This window comes from Anabrus simplex, chromosome 5 (genome assembly GCF_040414725.1).
Source record: "Anabrus simplex isolate iqAnaSimp1 chromosome 5, ASM4041472v1, whole genome shotgun sequence".
Taxonomy (NCBI): domain Eukaryota; kingdom Metazoa; phylum Arthropoda; class Insecta; order Orthoptera; family Tettigoniidae; genus Anabrus; species Anabrus simplex.
In genome coordinates, this window is record NC_090269.1 from 299,796,147 (window position 1) to 299,812,431 (window position 16,285).

At 40.5% G+C, this 16,285-nt stretch overlaps 2 protein-coding genes across 2 annotated transcripts in view; one reads left to right on the forward strand and one right to left on the reverse strand.

Annotated features, from left to right (window-relative positions):
* The window catches only part of mRpL45 (mitochondrial ribosomal protein L45), a 143,514-nt gene extending 137,082 nt beyond the window's left edge, over window positions 1–6,432 (reverse strand). Inside the window, exon 1 of the mRNA XM_067147473.2 lies at window positions 6,303–6,432. Within this exon, the coding sequence (XP_067003574.1) occupies window positions 6,303–6,395 (93 nt within the window). The 5' untranslated portion in view covers window positions 6,396–6,432. The remainder of the gene's footprint in view (window positions 1–6,302) is intronic.
* Window positions 6,433–6,567: 135 nt separating this feature from the next.
* LOC136874012 (protein krasavietz) overlaps window positions 6,568–16,285 on the forward strand; it is a 218,155-nt gene continuing 208,437 nt past the window's right edge. The window contains exons 1-2 of the mRNA XM_067147472.2: window positions 6,568–6,628; window positions 7,094–7,165. Coding sequence (XP_067003573.1) covers window positions 7,105–7,165 — 61 coding nt within the window. The 5' untranslated portion in view covers window positions 6,568–6,628; window positions 7,094–7,104. The remainder of the gene's footprint in view (window positions 6,629–7,093; window positions 7,166–16,285) is intronic.

Here is a 16,285-nt window from a genome sequence, read left to right on the forward strand (position 1 = left end):
TAGGCCTAAACTGTAATTCTAGACCAGGTCATACTACTATTACTAAGTGAGCCTCAGCCAAATCTGCACACTGCTCATTCAAAACAGCGAGTCAGAGTAGGGAGCGAATAGCTGGAATACTGATGAACCGGTGTGTTACGTACCAGCAGTATCAGACATGTATGAACCAGAGGAATGGCATGCTAAAGAAAAAAGTTTTCCAACTCCCCAGCTCTTTCCCGCCAATATTGAGTCAGGCTGTTATACTCGGTACGCAACAGTAATCCCATCTATCGGAGTTGAGGGCATGATAAGAGGCAAAGAACATCACAACAAACAATGGTCAATGTAATGTCATTGTTGATCAATGTTATGCGCTTTCGATATTGTAGGCCTTCGCATTTAGTTTTCTTCCGACTCTGAAATACTACACTTATCACAGTCGGTACGGTAAAACTGAATAAAACATAAATGATCGGAAATTGTATTCTTTATAACTTTTGTTATGTAGTACTTTTCTATAGGAGCAATAACAAAGGTATTTCAAACTTAAATTTTAGGCGCCTATCCCTAAACTACCATTTCACCCAGGTTCAGTAAAATTGTTTATAGCTTAGACTACAGTTTTTTCTTCCCCGACTCTATATAGAGATTTTCATTAAATTCTGTTCACCTATTTTCTCGTGGCTCGGAGTTGATATGGACTTAGCAACAGAAATCGAAATTCATGAATATCAGTGTTATCATAGCCGGTACAGTAAAATTGTATAAGACATAAATGATTGGAAATTTAATTCTATGTAACTTTAGTTGTGTAGTATTTATCGACAGGACCACTTAACATACAAATATTTGAGAATTGAATTTTAGGCCTTCCCCTAAACTACCATTTCACTCAGCGTGAATAAAATGATTTATAGTCTAGATTGTAGTGGCTCATCCCCCGACTTTACATACCGATTTTCATTAAATTCTCTTCAGCCGTTTTCAAGTGATGCGTGTACATACATACATACATACATACATACATACATACATACATACATACAGACAGACAGACAGACAGACATTACGGAAAAGTAAAAACTGCATTTTCTTGTTACTGTGGACATGAACGATACAGAAATACCATTCTTTTCAAATTCTCCATTGCCCAGAATTTGAAAAGAATGGTATTTCTGTATAGATCATGTCCACAGTAACAAGGAAATGCACTTTTTTCTTTTCCGTAATTTCTGTCTGTCTGTCTGTATGTATGTACACGCATCACGAGAAAACGGCTGAAGAGAATTTAATAAAAATCGGTATGTAGAGTCGGGGGGTGAGCCGCTACAATCTAGGCTATAAATTATTTTATTCACCCTAAGTGAAATGGTAGTTTAGGGGAATGCCTAAAATTCAATTCTCAAATATTTATATTATTAGTGGTCATATCAATAAATACTACATAACTAAAGTTACCGGTATGTAAAATTAAATTTCTGATCATTTACGTCTTATGCATTTTTATCGTACCGGCTATGATAACAGAGATATTCATGAATTTGGATTTTTGTTGCTAAGTCCATATCAACGCCGAGCCCCGACAAAATGGGTAAACAGAATTTAATGAAAATCGGTATGTAGAGTCAGGGAATAAGAAACTACAGTTTAAGCTATAAACAATGTTATTCACTCTGGGTGAAATGGTAGTTTAGGGGAAGGCACCTAAAATGTAATTTTTAAATACCTATATTCTTGGTCCTATGGAAAAGTACTACATAACAAAAGTTATAGAGAATATAATTTCTGATCATTTATGTTTTATTCAGTTTTGCCGTACCGACTATGATAAGAGTGGTATTTCAGAACCAGAAGACAATTAATAATGTGACGGCCTACAATATCGAAAGCGCGTAACATAGATCAACAATAACATTACACTGACCATTGTTTGTTGTAATGTTCTTTGTCTCTCATGCTGTCATTCAACTCCGATAGATGGGATTACAACCTAACTGACTATTGGCGGGAAATAGCTGAGGAGTTAGATAACTTTCTCCTTTAGCATGCCAATCCTCTGGTTCATACATTTTCTGATACTGCTGGTACGTAACACACTGGCTCATCATAGTATGCCAGCTATTCGATACCTACTCTGACGCGCTGTTTTGAATGAGCAGTGTGCGCACTTAAGTCAGAGGTTAAGTTAGTAATAGTAGGAGTAGTAGTATGAACTGGTCTGGAATTACAATTTAGCCCTATTCCAAATTATAGTACCAGTATTCACTAAATAACTCAAAATTCAACCTTGAAAAGAGCCGTTTCTTAGGAAGAGCTTCTTCCTCTTCACTTTCATTAATTTTATTCCAAATTAGCAGCGAAGATGTGCTTTCTTCTCTGCCTTGGAGGAAAAATTGCCTCCACGTCAGATAGTTCTTTACCCCGCCAGTGTAGTGAATTGAGATTTCCCGACTCATCGGGTACTCCCAGGAAGCCGATAAGTAAACGGGCGTAGTTTTTGCCCTGGGACTATCCACTATTTGAACACCCCCCCCCGCCGAAGAAAGGACGAAGATTGTTCATGGATCACGGATGTCTGCGTCTTGGTCATTCCTGCTCTGTAGCTTTGGACTGTTAGTTCGAGAGCATAGTAATGTTCGTTAAAAGTGAAAAAATGTGTGGTTTTTCATTTGATCGAGTATTTCATATGAAGGCATTGCTTTTAATCACACCATTCCTACCGACGTCATTGTAATTACCCATGTTCATTTCAGTTGGGAAAACCACAAAGAGAGTCTTTCTGAGAATCTATAAAGGCAGGCAGAGAGTGAGTGTCTGCCATTATAATGAAAACTCCCCAACCTGATTGTGACCGACGGTAGGCAAGGTGGCCTACCATTACAATAAAAATTCCCTAACCCAGTCTTGATATGAGAAAAGACGCTGGTGATTTTCCCGTCGTGCTTCTAGGGCAACTTTAAGAGCTATGCAACTTAATGCAATCTTGCTCACAACGTTTACACTACCTAACCTAGAATTCTGTATAAAATTTAGAATTCCGTAGCGAAGCACGGGTACATCAGCTAGTTTCTAATAATTCTTGGGATGTAATTTTCCCCTATGTAATCTTCCAGCTTTTCCATTATCATGTACCTGCTTATGAGGTCAAATGCCTTGGTATAGTCCACAAAAGTCACATGGAGCTTTCCTCTCGGATTCTTCAGAGCTTCCTCAATTTTGTCCATAAGACATTTCACAGCGTGTAAAGTCGATTTGCCATTGGTGAACCCGAATTGCTCTTCAGGGATCTTGTACTGGCGGTTGTTCAGGAGACTCGTTTGGATTTTGAAGGATGTGCATTCTAATGCTATGCCTTTGTATGTATTCGGATCTTCAATATCTCCTTTACCTTTATATAACAGCTTCAGCGTGGCTTGCTGCCAGATTTTTGGCACTGTACCTTGTTTCAGGCATTTGTTAAAGATGTCCGTCCATAGATCTGAAAAGTATGGCGCTGTCCTTTGGTATGTTCATAGTAAATCCGATCTGGTCCCCATGCTTTATTGTTCTGAGTGCTCTTTATCTATTTCTGCTCAAGTGAAAGGTTCAAAATGCACTTCCACATTATTTGTTACTTTTGGTCGTGTTTCACGTGCCTGAAGGACTTCCCATACATTCATTGGTACTTTCAGGAAATGAGGCTGTTATGTGTATAGTGCCTAGTATCATTTCTCTGTTGCTTCTTCTATCATCTTCTGTTCTTCCCTTTTTTTGAATTCTTCTCTTGCCCTTCTTCACGCTTTCTCTGTATTGTTTCCTGGCATCGTTGTAATGCTGTAAATGAATAGCATTGGGTTGTTTATTTTTGCTCTATGTAGCACTGTTAAGGCCTCTTTCTTCGCTTTTTTTGTTGAATCACAGATTTTTCGTCCATTTTGGTCGAGAGATATCAACGGTGTTATCTTTGATAAGCTTTTCCATGTTTGCTACTGCTGAGTCCAACTTCCCCATCCGTAATTCCTGCTGTATATAATGCATGTCAATGTGGGCAATTGCATCTGTGTCTATTCTTCTGCTGAATTTCGTCTCTTCCTTTTGGGCATTTGCTTGCTGTATGCTTGGCAAATTTACAGTAGTATCCACAGGCAAATGTTTTCTCACAACTACATTAGTGATGATGTTTTGTTGAGCTATACTTGCGTTGCTAGAGACCAGATCTATTGTACTGGCGCCGTTCACACCTATATAAGTTTTTTTGTTGCGTTCATTGATTAAAGTTAGACCTTCCGCATTTATATAATTTATTGCTGCTTTTGTTTTCGTTTGCTCTAAATCGATTCTGCAGTTCAGATCTCTGGCTAGTATGACTGTGTCTGTACTGGATAACATATAGAAGGCGGTTGTTAGTTCGTCTATTATGTCCTTATATTTTGGTTCAAAATATGCACCTGTATTTTTTTTTTTTTTTGCTATTTGCTTTACGGCGCACCGATACAGATACGTCTTATGGCGACGATGGGATAGGAAAGGCCTAGAAATTGGAAGGAACGACCGTGGCCTTAATTAAGGTACAGCCCCGGCATTTGCTTGGTGTGAAAATGGGAAACCACGGAAAACCATCTACAGGCCTGCCGACAGTGGGGCTCGAACCCACTATCTCCCGATTACTGGATACTGGCCGCACTTAAGCGACTGCAGCTATCGAGCTCGGTCACCTGTAATTTTACATGGTTTCGTTTCCAAAGTTTTTGATCCAAAGTGCAAATCCAATGTCTGGGCCTGTACTGCTAATTATCACTAAGGAGGTCAAAGAAGCGACAAAGAAGATGAAGAATGCCTAGGCAACTGGCCCTGATGACATCGAAGCTGAAGTGTAGAAAATACTTGGCCACCAAAGAGACAAGGCCCTTGCTGGCCTCTTCAACCGAATCATCGATGATGGAGTGGCCCAAGCAATTTGGACAACTAGTGTTACAGTGTCAATTTGGAAAAGCAAGGATGATGTGACTGAATGTATGAATTATCAGCCGATACGGCTTTTGTGTCATGCCATGAAAATATTTATTTATTTATTTTTGCTAGTTGCTTTGCGTCGCACCGACACAGATAGGTCTTATTGCGACGATGGGACGGGAAGGGGCTAGGATTGGGAAGGAAGCGGCCGTGGCCTTAATTAAGGTACAGCCCCAGCATTTGCCTGTTGTGAAAATGGTAAACCACGGAAAACCATCTTCAGGGCTGTCGACTGTGGGGTTCAAACCTACTATCTCCCGAATACTGGCTGCAAGGTATACAGAATGATAGTGCACCCAGTTGCCCTCTACGAACTGTGGTGCTGGTCAGCATCAGAAAAGCATGAGCGGGTTCAACTGCTATGGAAGTGAGAATGCTCCAATGGAGTCTTGAAAACACGTGATTTGACCATGCAAAGAATAATGGTCTTGATGACTGGGAGTTGCACCAATTGTAGATAGACTATGAGGAGGTAGACTTAGATGATATGGACACATCACATCAAAGAGAGCTCTGTAGCGAGGACAGCTATGTGTCTGGAGCCTGGGCCAGCAATTGCGTGGTCTATTGAAAAAAACAGTGGATAGATCGCAACGCGCATCGACGACATGGTAATGTGAAAGCCACCTCAGAAGATGCCTTGGAGACAGATGTGCAGACAAAAGGACGCTGCCAATGTGCGGGAATAACACTAGTTCTTCAGACATGCCCAAGTTCACAGGTAAAAGCCGTGCATTTCTCCTATAAATGGGGATGTGCTGACATAGAAGTGGATGAAATTAACGACCTACATCAAATACTGAGTGTTATAAGCTGCTGTTGTTCATAAATATGATTGTTCTCCAATATACGGTGATGACCATAATATATCCAACTCAATAATATTGTAACTCCACTAATCTTGTAACAAGGACACTATGGCCATAGAGCACGAAAAAACTTAGGCGATGACTAAGAAACTAATTAAAGAGGAGTAGAGTTGTAATATTCCACAGAGACACGGATATCGAATTAAACTAACTTAATTCGTGAAAAATATTTACCACTGCTCTACGAAATCCAGAAAATGTCTCTATTAAAGGACTATAACATAAACAGCATACTTTATTTAAAATTTAAACCGCAGCGCAATAAAATCATAATAACTCCCATTTAATTTTAACTGGAAGAAATTTAATATGATGTGCCTTTAAAAATCGATCTTAGACGCGGGAATTCGTGAACAATATCGAGAAATCAATAGCTGCCCACTACTTTTCTAACTACTGGATACAGTTTTTCGGTTGTAATCCTTATATTTGATCAGAAACGTGAAACAGGATTCTAACCTGAAAATATTTCAAGCCGAATTTGCAGAGCTCGGACGCCGCCATCTCCAACTTGTTACAATTGCCACTTGATTTGCTACCTTCATTTGTCATCTTTTTTTTAAAATGTCTTTCCGACACATTTTACAAAACTAAAATCTTTTTGTAAAGCTCATTTTATCGCGTAAATTAGAAACTTTATTACTATAGTCATATAACAATTCCGAAATCATTTCATATTTGATTTGACTCTCAAAGTTCCGGTCGTATCGTCACACGTTGCTCAATACTCTCAGAAAATACGCCTTTCGGAGTCGATTTGTGGTGCAGGTTTAACAAGTTATTTCGTAAGTATTCGGCAAATATGGGTAGTTTTAGTGAATTATCTCCTAATGAAACTGTCCTAAGCTTGAATCATCCCATTGCATTTAGAATTAGATTTTATAACGTGAAAATGCTCTGGTTAACCTTGATCCCGTTGAGATATAACCCACTGCTGCTCACAAGTTCCTGTCTGTCGACATTGTTAAGCTGCGAGTCCTACTTTTTCACATGGCAGTTTAGCAATGTGTGTCCCATTTTTTGATCAATTATAATTTGTTTTATTATGACAAACGCACGTTTGTTGCAGTTTGCTGCGAATTTCACAGTTTATTGCACGAATCTAATCAATGCAAGAGCAATGTGGCCATTGACCTGTTGTATTAAACTGCTTTTGTCATGGTAGCCATAAGACTATTTTAGTGCTGTTAATTAAGATATTTTTTAACTAAAGTGTTTTTGAAGTATAACACAATCCCTTTATTTTTCAGCCGTTTATTGTATGAGTCAAAAAACAGAAAAGCCAGTACTGTCAGGTCAGCGTATAAAGACCAGAAAAAGAGGTAATTCCATTTTAATTAACTGGTGTACATCTTTTCTATAATTATACACCTGTTCTTTGAATTTATATATATTTGTATATCTGTAGAGCATCATTAACTAACTTCTCTGTGTGTACAGCTGTTAATTCCTGCTCACTGTGCCCTTTGATTGTTCCTAGATCCAACAAATAGAACCTCATGTAGGAAGGTTAATGAATTTTGTGAAATGGAATGAGAAATAGCTATGTTTTTTGTTATTTTAATGACAATACTGATGGTTCAGTGTGTTCCCCTTTCCAGTTGTTTTGTTAAGTGAAGTGTCTTGGGTAAAGGGAACTTCAGTGCTTTATCATATTTATTAATTTTGCTGTGAAGTAATTTGTGAGAATATTGATGAATTGTAATATTTTATAGCCTATTGCATGTTTTTAAACAAAGCAAGTGATACTATTCAGTTATAAAATTGATGTAAGTAACCTCAATTCCTCAGCTGGGTTATGTGAACGAATTGGATCCATGAAATGTCACTGTAATATTTGTCCCAAATGGAAGATAATATTATTATAATTTTACCTTCTGCAGCCCAGCACTTGCTACATTCAGCTGCACACCGAATGACTGTTGTTTGTTTCCACGCTCAGGAAGGATGTTGTCGAGGCGTACAGTGCTGCCAACCTCTATACTTAGGAACTAATGAGTGGTACTTCTATAGCTGGTGGTAGTGATTATTGTTACATTGGTTAGTCCTTTGGTCTGGATTGGTTCTTGCCGTGCGGACGGTTAGGATGGGATCTGGACAAGACCATTGGTCTGGACGGTTAGAAGCTGCGAAGTGGCCCTAGGTCCCTAGTTTCGTGAGGAAACACGATTGGTCTGAACAGTTAGGATTCTTGGTACTGAGGAACTAATGAGTGGTACTTCAATAGCTGGTGGTGGTATTTATTGTTACATTGGTTAGACCTTTGGTCTGGATTGGTTCTTGCCGTGCGGACGGTTAGGATAGGATCTGGACAAGACCATTGGTCTGGACGGTTAGAAGCTGCGAAGTGGCCCTAGGCCCCTAGTTTCTTGAAGAAACACGTTTGGTCTGGACAGTTAGGATTCTTGCCATGGACAAGGCGATTGATCTGGACGGTTAAGATTCTTGCCGTGGACAAGACCATTGGTCTGAACGGTTAGAAGCCGCCCTAGGCTCCTAGTTTCGTGAGGAAACACGATTGGTCTGGACGGTTAGGATTCTTGCCGTGTACAAGACCATTGGTCTGGACAGTTAGGAGCCGTGAAGCGGCCCTAGGCCGCTAGTTTTGTGTGGAAACACGATTGGTCTGGACGTGCAACATAAGTATTAAATTTTTGCTGTTGTGTATTTCACATTGTTTCCTTTACATGGGGTTTAAAAAAAATAAATATTTAATTGCGCACAATGTGCATGAATACAAGTATTACACTGACTCACAAGTGTCTCAGAGATTCTGTTCTTAATTTGCACCTTAGTACATGGTATCTCTCACAGAGTTCACCACATCTTCTGCACTTACAGTCATGGCAGGGGTCATGAAATTGCTTGGATTCACACAGTTTATGGTGAAGTCCATGCACGGCGAGCCTTGTTGATGTATGTCTTAATTTATAATCTCCTTGCATCCACTCTAAATTAATCATTGCGTCACCGAGGTAAAAGTCGTCCGATATGTTGTTCCTCTTTTGAAGAAGTTCCTGCAGTGGTGCCTTATACGCCGCGGTGGTGGGAAGCAGGAACTTCAGATGCAGCTCTTCTACATAGAACAGTTCTCTTGTCAGTATGTAAGCGAGGCGCGAAGGAGTGTACTTGGATAGACAAAGTACTCTTTTTAAGAAATGCCTATTTTACATTCTCTAAACTTCGCAATCGTGCCTTGGTAAGATGCACCCATATGTTTTCTATTCCGTAGGACGCAACTGGACTGACTTTGAGATGAAACAACTCTATGGCCGTCGTCAGTGACAAGCTGCTGAGAAGTTTGATGTCACCCATTGCTTTAATGGCCGCGTTTAGTCTTTCTTTGACATGAAGGGAAAATTGTTTTCCAGCCGATTGAAATGTTATTCCCAAGTACCGGAAACTTGATACTGATCTTAACTGCCGGTCTCCATAGTTGTTACTAGAGAAATATGTATACTTACCTATGGGCTGTAGACAGGACTCCCTCATGTTGTATTCTGTTCCCTTCTTGCCTCCTCTCCTAAAAGTCATCGAGACGGTCTTATCCTCATTCAGTCTCAGCTTAGTATCTTCTGCCCATTTACTCACTTTGTTAAAATTACTTTGCAGGTCAGACTCTGAGATGGACGTTAAGGCCATGTCATCTGCATACATGAGTAATTTGACATTACTAGACGTTATCGATTTTGTAATGTCTGCCGTTGCAATAATGAAGAGCAAAGGACTCAACGGGTCACCTTGGAGTACACCAATAGTTTGTTTTTCTTTGTGCTTTTATTCAGCCGGGGTTGGTAACGCAATATATTTATCAGCATTGATGGCAATCACGTCACATTCTGTTGGGGGCGGGATGGTGGGTTCCTAGACATCGCAATGACCACATCTCTCCTCTAAAAGGAATTCCGTGTAAGATTTGGATTATTTTCGCTTCTTTATAATGTTATAAACTCTGGGTTGCAGAAGGAAAAATTATACTGAAGAAAATAAATGCTTTTATTCAAATAAAGTGTGAAATCTGCGTTATATTAAGAAATGCAGTTGTTACTAGAGAAATATGTATACTTACCTATGGGCTGTAGACAGGACTCCCTTGTGTTGTATTCTGCTGCTTGTGCTGTCTTTTGTTTCTTTCTTGAGGTCCAGGTCTAGCACCGACTAATGGGAGTGCTATGCCTGTGAATTCTCTTTATCTTTGTCCATATGACTAGCGCGGGCAGTTCAAACAGCAAAATAGCATGATCCCTGGATCAATAAATATATCGCTTAATGGATGAGTTAGGGCACAAAACGAATGAGCAACAACTTTAGTGAACAAAGACATCACATGCAAAAGTGTTAAGGCCAGTCTCCACTGATTAACATTTAACAACGTGACACTATCAACATGTTAAATGTTGAATACTTTTTCATTTCACATTGTGTCCACACTGAATAAACATGTTAAACTTGACTTCCTTTGTCTATATACAGGTAGTTCATTTGATCAATTTTTTGGTAATACATTTAGAGGTTGTCTAGTATTTTCAAACAAGGACAATGGACTCAGATGAAGAGGATTACTGGGCGAGTTGGCCGTGCGGTTAGGGGCATGCGGCTATGAGCTTGCATCCGGGAGATAGTGGGTTTGAATCCCACTGCCGGCAGCCCTGAAGATGGTTTTCCATGGTTTCCCATTTTCACACCAGGCAAATGCTGGGGCTGTACCTTAATTAAAGCCACGGTTGCTTCCTTCCCAATGCTAGGCCTTTCCTATCTCATCGTCGCCATAAGACCTATCTGTAAAGCCACTAGCATTAATAAAAAAGATGAAGAGGATTTGGCCTTAGCTATTGCCACTGTTGCTTCTTGTTAAGATTTAGAAATGCAGTTTTATTAGGCATATTTCCTCCCCTCATCCCGCTTATTGCTTCAAAAGCAAACCACTTTGAAGTATGAACTTTGTCCGCCCCCCGACTTCCGACATTTCTGAACTCTTTTGCAATTCTCGACTGTACTGGGAGCGGAGAGACACTAGTTGTATTTTTTTTTTTTTCGATCCACTCGCGGAAACAAATTAGGCTATAGACAATTTCGAGTTCTTGGAAACTGTCAGCTTTCTTTGCTTAATCATTGTATTCCTTTGATGAGACATCTCACAAACAAGGCCTTTCTATTATAACATTAATTAAGTCCAGAGTAATCTCCTTGCTCCACTCCATTTTTTACTATAAATTTTAGTACCGGTATAGTGCAGAGAATGTTGGCCGGCAGGGTAGGGGAGGTGGTGGTATACAATTTCTAATCACTAGATTGCGTGCCAAAAGCCTGGATTAAATTCCAAACCTCTCCGCAGTGCTCATATGGAGTGAGGGCATATGACGCTGTTGATGGTGATTCGTCCGTCGGATGGGGACGTTAAGCCTTGAGCAGACCCCCTGGTGCTATTTGACAGGAGTAGGCTATGTGCCGGCACCGGGTTTCACCCTCTCCCTACTATCATATATCACGTCATTCATTTCATCTCTCATTAACTCCTCTGATGAGGTTGATGTCAGGAAGGGCATCCGGTCATAAAAAACCGCCACGACAAATTCATCTCACCTCATACCCGACCCCGTAGGGAAACGGGACAAGGGTTGGACAAACATGGTATAGTGCAGAGAGAATGACATACGTGCACGTACTGTATTTGTAGCTTATAATAAAGAGACCGAGTGTTGCGGAGTGTTGTAACAATAATCCTGCTTCACGAGAAGCACGTCGTTGGTATGGAAACAGCACGAAAGTTGTCGAGGCTGTGCTGACATCTCGCGAACAACGAATTGACTTGACATGTTTTCCACTTGGAGTGGAAGACACGCCAACATGTTAAAAGTGTTAACCTCAACATTCTGAGTTAACATGCAAAGTCAATTAGAAGACAGAATCACAATATACATGTCAATTGTAACGTTAAATTTAACATGGTGTTAAATGTTAATCAGTGGAGACCGGCCTTTAGACAAACAAAACACATGCAGAAGCGCTGCGACGTAGCAGAAGAAATAGTAATGTAGTAAAGTATGTATCCGTATTATTCTCCATAAGTAAAATATTTCGTACTATTTCTTAATTTACTGCAGATTTTACACTTTATTTGAGTAAAAGCAATTATTATCTTCCATTTGGGAGAAATATTACAATGACAATTCGTGGATCCAATTCGTTCACGTAACCCCTCGGCTGTAGGCCTATGCTTTGAGTTTTGTTAGCTACATAGACAATGTTTATTGATTGATATTACGTTGCCTATCTTCATAAGAATAACCTTACCGGGCTCGATAGCTGCAGTCGCTTAAGTGCGGCCAGTATCCAGTATTCGGGAGATAGTGGGTTCGAGCCCCACTGTCGCCAGCCCTGAAGATGGTTTTCCATGGTTTCCCATTTTCACACCAGGCAAATGCTGGGGCTGTACCTTAATTATGGCCACGGCCGCTTCCTTCTCACTCCTAGCCCTTTCCTCTCTCATTGTCGCCATAAGACCTATCTGTGTCGGTGCGACGTAAAGCAACTAGCAAAAAAAAAATTAAAAAATAACCTTAAGCAAAGTTGCTTTACGTCGCACCGACACAGATAGGTCTTCTGGCGATGATGGGACGGGAAAGGGCTGGGAGTGGTTAGGAAGCGGCCGTGGCCTCAATTAAGGTACAGCCCCAGCATTTGCCTGGTGTGAAAATGGGAAACCACGGAAAACCATCTTCAGGGCTGCAGACAGTGGGGTTCGAACCCACTGTCTCCCGAATACTGGTTACTGGCCGCACTTAAGTGACTGCAGCTATCGAGTTACAAGTTAAAAACTTCATTTTCCCGTATTGAATTGAGATTCACAATTAGAATTACAGGAAGGTTGAACCTTCCTGTAATTCTAATTGTGCAGCTATTGAGCTCGGTAAGCAATGTACTAGGCCAGTCTTTCAGGGTAGAAGAATTGTGACCAGTGGTTAGGCCTATCCTTGTGTTAAACGTGACCTGTTTTGCAAAAATTTTTTTTTTGCTAGGGGCTTTACGTCGCACCGACACAGATAGGTCTTATGGCGACGATGGGATAGGAAAGCCCTAGGAGTTGGAAGGAAGCGGCCGTGGCCTTAATTAAGGTACAGCCCCAGCATTTGCCTGGTGTGAAAATGGGAAACCACGGAAAACCATCTTCAGGGCTGCCGATAGTGGGATTCGAACCTACTATCTCCCGGATGCAAGCTCACAGCCGCGCGCCTCTACGCGCACGGCCAACTCGCCCGGTGTTTTGCAAAAAAAAAGAACCCAAAGTCTATAATGGAAAATTTACAGCAGAGCTGTTTTAAAGGTGGGGTTTAAAAGTTGCATTACCGAGCTCGATATCTGCAGTCGCTTAAGTGCGGCCAGTATCCAGGATTCGGGAGCTAGTGGGTTCAAATCCCACTGTCGGCAGCCCTGAAGATGGTTTTCTGTGGTTTCCCATCTTCACACCAGGCAAATGCTGGGGCTGTACCTTAATTAAGGCCACGGACGCTTCCTTCCCACTCCTAGCCTCTTCCTATCACATAGTCGCCATAAGACCTATCTGTGTCAGTGCAACGTTAAGCAACTTGCAAAAAAATTGCATTTCTATGTTCTGATTTCTTGCATTATCTATGGTTCTTCTTAATTATTTTATTAAACAGAATAGCGCACAAATGTGCAAAGTTTATTCCTTGCTTTAGTATATTAGTGACTTGACTCTTTTTTGCGCAATTGCTGAAATGATATGTTTCACACTGTTTAACGCACATGATACACGTACAGTCTATAGAGGGCTCGTGGAAGCCTTTCCGCATGCATAATTTATGATGAAAGCCATGAATTGCCAGTCTGTTTATTGGGCTCCTTAAGTCGTCGTTCGCTCCTGCCCAACTCCTGTTGATCATGGCTTCAGTGGAGTAGAAACTTTGATCTATTTCCTCTCTTTTCCTTCTTCTCAATTGTAGGAATTCTGCTTCATGTTTGGTAGAAGGTAGTTACAGTCTTAAGTTCTTCTATAAGAAGAGGCTCCTGTGCCAGTACATATGTCATTCTAGATGATGCCATTTTTGAAATGCCTAACGCTCATTTGAAAAATCTGGCTTTCACGTTCTCTTATGCAATTTAAATCATTTAATGTGAGATAATCCCTTATTAGTTCCAAACCATAAATGATTATTAGAACAATCTTTGCTTGGAAGAGGAACATTGCTGTGGTTACAGACATCTTTGTTGGGTCCTATATATGTCAAATACTCCTAATGGCTGCCGATGCCGTTTCCCGCTTATGGATTGTAAATGACGACGTTAGGTGAAGTGTGATGCCGAGGTATTTAAAGCAGCTAATGTTCCTCCCTTTCTGAAAACCATTTGCACTGTTTTGTCCAGGTTAATTTTAAGTTTGTTATCTTCAGTATATTTTTCAAGGTTGTCCATAGTTGCTTGAAGATCATCTTTGTTAGAACCTATTAGTAGGTCATCAGCATATAGGTACAATTTGGTTGAGTTATGAATTATTTTTGTAATGTCTGCTGTACTTTACAAAGGAAAAATTAAAAGTATCCTCTAAATCAATACATCACATAGTTCCTAGATGGGGTAATAAAATTCATGAATTTGAATGGATTATCATGACCAATCAGGTTGCCTAATTTTTAAAATTTGATTTAATGCAGTCAATGGCCATAGGATAGTTATATACATAAATACATGGATGTTAGTCACTACAAAATTTGGTCAAGTACACCACTCTTTTTCCACATTCCGGGAGGTGATAGCGTTCACGATTCTTGCACAGCCGATACATACAATCCTCCTGTGGATCACGATGTATTGTATTGTCACATATTCTGTGATGGAAGCCATGTACCGCAAATCGTGTCATGACATGTCCTAGCTCATAATTTGATTGTTTCCACCCTTGAGTCATCATGGCATCCATGGTATAAAACATGCCCCATATTTCCTTTTTCTTTGAATGAAGTTCTTGTAGAACACTGTTGTAGGCAGGTGTAGAATGTAGTAGCATCCACTCTCGCAGGTTCTCAGTGAAGAACCTTTCTCTTACTAGTTCGTATACCAGTTGTGAGGGAGTAAATTTTGATAGGCTTAGAACTTTCTTTAGATAAACAGCGTTCGTCTTCTCTAAATCTCTTAAATTACTCTTGGTAAGATGGTCCCATATTAGAGTAGTCCGTAACTCACTATTGGTGAGATCTTCACTCTAAAGAGCTTAATCACTGTATCCGCTGAGAGACTCCGCAGAGGCTTGGTTTCATTCATGGCTGTTACCGCAGCAGCGACCTTGTCTTTTATATGTAGCGTGAAAGTGGTACCCGTGGCCTATCGAGTCATTCCTTGGTACTTAAAGGAGGCGGGCGATCTCTCACTCTTATTATAAATTGTGTCTTTCGATGCAATTTTCCTCCTCGTCTGAATGTCAAGACTACTGTTTTACTTGCATTCAGCTGTAAATCATTTCTACCTGCCCATTCCACTAATCTGTCAAAAGCTGTTTGTAGATCTTCACTGGACGAAGGCGCGATTGCCATATCATCCGCATAGACATACATTTTTACATTCTCCGCACTTACTCTCCTGATTGCTTCCATGGTCGCTATGTTGAACAGGAATGGACTCAGCGGATCTCCCTAAAGCAGTCCTGTTGTTTGTTCTATCGGAAAGGATGTTGTCAAGTTGACGTCAATTTGTACGTAGTTCTCTACAAGTATATTTCGTATAGGGCATTATCACTTCCAATAAGCGGCTCAAGTTTTTCCATCAGCAATGTTCTGTTAACCGAGTAAAAGTCCTTCGAGAAGTCGTGAAAGCAACATGTAGTTTCTGCTTCCGTCTCCCTGTTGTATCTAGTATGTCATTTTGTAAGCACTGAAGAGCGTGTAGAGTAGATTGCCCCTTTGAAACCCAAATTGCTCTTCCGGTATCACACTGTCCAAAAGTTCTGTTAGTCTTTTTTCAAGGAGCTCAGTCAGTATTTTAAACGGAATACATTCTAATGTAGTACCCCTGTAAGCGTGTGGGTCCTCATGATTTCCTTTCCCCTTGTATAGTACCTTTAGTGTGGCGTATCTCCATCTGTCTGGAATGGGTCCTCTTATGAGGCACTGATTCATGATTGATGTCCAAGCTGTTTTGAGCTCTGTAATGCTCTGTTCCAAGTGTTCATTGAATAGGTTATCTGGACCACAAGCCTTTTGGTCTTTACTTTTCCGAATTGCCTCCTCTACCTCGTTTTCTGTGAACAGTCGGGTAATGGTAATGTTGTTATTGATGTTCTTCTTGGATGGTCTGGAGTCCTCGGCCTGTAGTACCTTACTGAAATGTGATGTCCATGTTTCCATTGTCCTGTGCCTTGGGAATTTATTGCAGAACCCTGTAGGGATTTTGTTCTGCTCTTTCTATCAATTTAATTTCGGTTATACGCT